The 6000-nt window shown below is 48.0% G+C and overlaps 1 protein-coding gene across 1 annotated transcript; it reads right to left on the reverse strand.

The window, feature by feature from the left end:
• Positions 1 to 1718: 1718 nt before the first annotated feature.
• CEACAM16 (CEA cell adhesion molecule 16, tectorial membrane component) lies at positions 1719 to 5795 on the reverse strand. The gene is made up of 3 exons (XM_088672661.1): positions 5749 to 5795; positions 3389 to 3742; positions 1719 to 1885 (listed from the first exon to the last, which is right to left on the reverse strand). The coding sequence occupies exons 1-3, from the start codon at positions 5780 to 5782 to the stop codon at positions 1881 to 1883; spliced, it is 393 nt and encodes a 130-aa protein (XP_088528787.1). The 5' UTR covers positions 5783 to 5795; the 3' UTR covers positions 1719 to 1880.
• Positions 5796 to 6000: the final 205 nt, after the last annotated feature.

Consider the following 6000-nt stretch of genomic DNA (forward strand, 5'->3'; position numbering starts at 1 on the left):
AACTAGCACAGAATAAATCCACCACAAATGTGCTATTATTACGTCAATAGCATGTTGCAGAACATGTCCACAAGGGCATGACATCAAATATATGGCAGATCCTGATTTGGGATAAGGTATCGGAGGGTCTTTGGCCTGGGCGGTGGTTTATATCTGCTGCGGGCATGATTCGAACACAAACCACCCTTCCTCAGCTTTTGCAGCAAAATAATTGCAGTTCATGGTGGGTTTTGCAGAAAAGCACACGGGGCATTGCCAAGCCTTTCTTTCACAGGCCTCGGTTCTCATGCGCAGCAGCTTGGTCTGCCGAGAATGGCAGAAGGCCGTGCTTCACAATCGCGATGAAAATAGTCAACGGCTGGTTTCTGCAGGTCAAGCGGCACTTTAGAACACAAGGGCAGAGCTTAGAAAAACCAGACAAACATGATTGTCCCTTAGTTCAGAGGGACAGGGAGGAGATCTGTCTGATCCTTTTGGGCTTCCTTGTTCTGCGAGTCCTTTTGAACTGAATCAGTGCAGGGGAAATCCCCTGCTCTATTGTGCTGGTAAATATTTACATTCCTTTTCCTCTTTCTACCCCTCCACCCCTCCTCAAAGAGGCTAAATCAACTCTGGAAATCTCCAGAAAAGCCCCCGCTGTGTCAGGGCCAACAGATTGTCACGGGGCGGAGGGAGCTGAGTAAGGTTTTGGTTCTGTTGGAACAGCAGGGCTCATTAACTTTGCCATTTAAGGGTTAATTCTGCTGATGCTACTGTTAGCTATCCAAGAGGGGGACAGGTGGAGGTGTTGCTTAGCAGAAAGTCTTAGAATCGTAGAGTTGGAAGGGACCCCAAGGGTCATCTAGTCCAACCCCCCTGCAATGCAGGAATCTCAGCTAAGGCATCCATGACAGATGGCCATCCAACCTCTTCTTGAAAACCTCCAAGGAAGGAGAGTCCACAACCTCTCGAGGAAGTCCCTTCCACTGTTAAAAAGCTCTTGTGACCTGACCTGAGAAAGACAAAGCCTTTAGGTTCCTGTCTCCTCAAATTATATGCCGTTTTTGTTCCGTTTGTTCGGGAAAGTGCTGGTTTGGACTTTTCTCTCTGGACTCTGCCTGCACTGTTTAAGTGGCTTTGCCCATCTGTCTTGGTCTTGTCTGCACTGACTGGCAGTGGCAGCGCTCCTGGGTTTCAGAAAGTCCTACCAGGAGATGCCAAGCAGATGCCCTATCTCTGAGCCTAAGCCCTTCACCATTTAAAAACCACAAAGAAATTCACAGAGAGAGGGGGGGAGAGAGAGATTGTCTATTTTGAACACAGTTTATATTCCTTCCTCCAAGGGTGCCAACTGGGGGGGGGGCACGTATGCCCTGCATAATCAATCACAAGACCATTTGACTGGCAATGCCCATCGACTTTGGGGGGGACACAGCTTCCTCACATATTCTGTGGGGGTGGTGAAGGGACCCTGGCCCCTAGGAGTTGGCTCCTACGCCTTCCTCCAACTGAAAAAAATCACTCCGCAACAGCTCTCCAACAACATCTGGAAAGTCCCCATTTCCCCATCCCTGACAGACAACTCGCACACCAGGAATGAGGTCCCTCTGGCCCTTCAGATGTTGACTCCAGCTGCCATCTGATGGGCCAGAGGGTCTTCATCCTGGCCACAGATCCCCTGGTTCAAGCACGGCATTTGAAACACTGCACGCACCTAACACAAACACATCTCCAGGCTGTTTTGAATTGCCAGTGTGGATATTTTATTGAGGTGTTCTCCTTTAGTGGGAGGCAAGAGGAGATCAGAGAGAAGGAAGGGAAGTGGAACCAAAGGGGAAATTCATTCATCCAAAGGGACAGTTCCTTCATCCTGTTGGTCCATGGGAGGGGTTCCAGATTCATCAGTCTGTAATGAAGAGGGAGAGAGTCAGCTCAAGGGTGGGGAGGAAATTGCCTCTCGCAGAGTTTCCAACTTCACTAGAGTTGCCAACTTTTCTACTGGGCCTGGTATAATTTGCATGACCTCTCGGCTTTTGCAGATCAAGCTGATGCCAGGGGCAAAAGAGCAGTTGCTGTCTCATCAGTTGGCAACCCCCCCCCCCGGGTAACCACTCATTGCTATCTTGTTCCCTGTTCTTGCTCCTGTGCCTGAGCTAGCAGCATAATCCACAGGCAAACCATTTTTGTGGTACAGACAGACACGCGCGCACACACACACACACACACACACACACACAATCCCTTTTACCCACCAGATAACCAAATAATAATAATAATAATAATAATAATAATAATAATAATAATAATAAACCAGATAACCAGATTTCTACATTGCAAGCTGCTATTTGAGACACAGGAGCAAGGCCAGTCAAACACTTGGCAAAATCAATAGCTGACATGCAATGGCACTTAATACTTGTCAGTGGGCAGCTTATTATGCAGCCATTACATTTTTCTTTAGCATGCACTTCCTCCAAGGAATTCAGGGTGTGTGTGTCCCTCACTTTACCCTCTCAGCAGAGATCAGTTAGGCTGTGAGTGGCCCCGGATTATCCCAGGCCTGAGTACAGACTCGAACCCAAGTCTCCTGATCTATATCCAGCCCTCCAACCACTACACAATTCTCCCTCCCTTTAGCCAAGACATCAAGAGGCGGTAGACAAGGTCAAGACACTCTGATTGCAAATTTGACATGTGTAATTGAAGTGGAAGGATTCAAACCTTTGCGGGAGTGACCGAGCGTGCCGGCAAGTAATCACACAGTTTAAAGTTGGGAGTCAGCTCTTTATTAGCAAAACTACCATCTCCACAGACTTGGCTGAGTGCCGTGCCTAATGAGCAGAGCAGCTCATTCCCTGTAGGTCTTGCTCCACGAAATCACTTGCCAAGACTGAAAGTCCCCTCCTCTCCAGGGCTTTTTCCAAGCAATTGGAGACTGTGCCTGCATGCAGTCAGTCTCTTCACTACGCTTTTCATGCCTCTCCTGGTTCTGGGAGACCAGAAGGGAGGGGAGCTTGTTACACCAGGAGCAGTGAATGCCCCTGACTCTTCACCAGCCTGAATCATCTTGGCCTCTTGGCCTCCTTCCTCCTCTGCTTCAGCTCTGATTCTAGATTTCTTTCTACCACAGCCTCTTCCTGCTCACTATACCCTGTTACCTCTTCAGCTTCCGACAGCTCCTCCTTCCAATCTTCTCCCTCTTCTCCCTCTGACCACTCATCCCTCTGAGCCTTCTTCCCTTGGGGGTTCCCCAACTGGTTCCCCCCACCATTCCTCTGCGTTCAAACAGTCCATGACAGTGGGTAAACTCTGAATCCCTGCAGATCCTTCAGGCTGCTCCCAGCCTCCCCATCCATCCATCCACCCACCCCACCCCCAGAATAGTCTCATTTTCCCTTTATGTACTCACTGGAAACTTGCAGCCGTGTCAGAGCATCTTCCCATCTTTGGCTTGAGCGGCGCCCATGCAGGGCAATAAAATAGTAGTCCCCGGCGTCGGGGGGCTGCACGCCTTGGATGACTAGGGCGCAGTCTCTCCCCAGGCTGTGGCGGTCCGTGGAGCCCCCACCCTTTGAGACCACCCTTCCTGCCTCAACCTGGTAGATCATTCGACCCTTGTCGAATTTGTTACCCCGGAACCAAAAGCAGATGGTGGGGTCCCTTATGCCCTGCACAGAAAGGGTGACCATTTGTCCTAAGCGGGCGGTCGATGGGGTGGCGACAATCTGGATGGCATCAGCCAGCTGGAGACAGGAGACTAAGGCTGCAAGACAAGAACCAAGAAGAAAGGTTATAGGAAGATTTCGGGAAGTTCAGGGTGATGAACTAACACTATTCCAGGCTGCATCAACAGGAAAATAGTGTCCAGATCAAGGGAAGTCAGAGTACCACTCTATTCTGCCTTGGTTAGACCACACCTGGAATACTGTGTCCAATTCTATGCACCACATTTTAAGAAGCTGACAAGGTGTAAAACTGACAAATGATAAAAACAATTCCATCAAAAACATTTTTTAAAAAAAATCCACAATCAAAACGAGCAGCAAACACGTCCATACAGCACAGCAATTAAAAGAGCTCAATGTAAACTGTCAAGCTTGGAGATGCTCGCTGGGGATGCTTGCTGTCTAAACAGGAGTGTATTGAGGAGCCGGCGGAATGCCAATGCTGATTGGGGCCTCTCGTATTTCAGCAGGGAAATTGTTCTGCCACATCGGTGGAAATTCCCGCTTCTTCGTTACCACAAGCCAACAAACATTACCCCACGCAAGCTTCCTTCTCTCACTCCTGACATTGGCAGCTGCCTTTGGACAATAACCGGATCTCCAGGGATTTGCAGAGGGAGCTTTTCAGAACGCAGAGAAAAGACTTATCAACTGCTAGATCCAGCTGCAAAAGGCGTGTCCTGGTGGGAATGCTAACGCAACATGCTGGCTAGTAACTGTTTGTAATTTACTGTTAGTGAATGCAACAGCAGCTACATTATCCAGTGAAAACTGATCCATTTGTATGATTTTCACTAGTATGTATATTTCATTGATAATTATTCTCTGATGAAGACTTCATTCTGAATCAGTTGAACTATTCCGGATGCACTGTCCTTTTGAGACTTCAGAGAGACGTCTTCCTTTGAGAGACAGCTTGGCGTTCCTCGCTGTTCCTTGGTTGTTTGAATCTTTGTTTGACTCTGATACATATAACTTGCAAAATTAAAAAAAAATCCTTCAGTAGCACCTTAAAGACCAACTAAGTTTTTATGGACATAAATTTATAAATGGACATAAATCTGACATCAGGAATCACAAGACAGAGAAACCAGTAGGAGAACACTTCAATCTCCCAGGACATTCTATACAAGATCTCAAAGCAGCTGTTTTATTACAGAAAAATTTCAGGAACAGACTGGAAAGAGAAGTTGCTGAATTGCAACTCATTAGCAAGCTTGAAACCATGGAGACACCTGGAATGAACAGAGACATAGGATTCTTATCTCATTATACATGATCCAGCTTTCCTTAGCACCTCAGCCCTTGCTTCCCCCCCCCCCCCCCGGCATGACCAATTGCAGTCGTTAACAGTCATCAACAGGTTTACCACTCCTATCAGCCCATCACCCATTCCCATCACCCCCACCCTCTGAATATACATAAGGGTCTGGCTACTTCTGTTTCAGTGTATATGATGAAGTGTGCATGCACACAAAAGCTTATACCAAAATAAAAACTTAGTTGGTCTTTAAGGTGCTACTGAAGGAATTTTTTAATTTTGTTTCGACTCAGACCAACACGGCTACCTACCTGTAAATATAACTTGCAGTGAGACCTAGGGGCAGCCCCTGGTGGTATGAAGGGAGACCCCCAGTGATGTCACAAGGGGAGGCCCCTGGAGACGGAGGTTAATTGGGAGAGGATTGGGGAGCGGACACTGCAGACTGTCTAGGCTATATTTTGCAGTTGGCTCCTGCCAGGCTGAAGCTTGCAAGCTTCATGCACAATCTTCTTAATGATCTGTATTGTATTGTATTGTATTGTATTGTATTGTATTGTATTGTATTGTATTGTATTGTATTGTATTGTATTGTATTGTAAGGGACTTTCACCCACCTGGAGATTCAAGCCCCGCCACCTGCCACCTGGAGGAAACCAGGCAAACCTGGAAGCTTCAGGTCTGACCTGGAGGTCTGGTGACTCTAACCTTCTCTCGTTACAAGGCTTGGAAACCCTGGTCTCTTTTCCACCCTCCACCCCGGGGGCCCTTCCCACCTCTTACCTGCCAGGGTCAGAGCCCTGAGCAGAGCAGCCATGATGCCTGGGTCGTCTTCTCTATGGTGCAAAAGCCTTCCACCAGGCCAGGGGGCTTATATATTGTGCAGAGGAGGAATTTCCCCAGTGTGGGGGGACATTGCCCAAGTGAAAGGAGGAAGGAGTGAAAAGTTAGGCAAGATTAAGAAAGGGAGAGAGGGGGGGGGGAAGAGAACTGGACGTTCTTTCAAAGGAAACTATTTCCCCACAGCAGAAAGTA

The sequence above is a fragment of the Zootoca vivipara genome, chromosome 6 (genome assembly GCF_965207765.1).
Source record: "Zootoca vivipara chromosome 6, rZooViv2.hap1.1, whole genome shotgun sequence".
NCBI classification, from domain to species: Eukaryota; Metazoa; Chordata; class Lepidosauria; order Squamata; family Lacertidae; genus Zootoca; species Zootoca vivipara.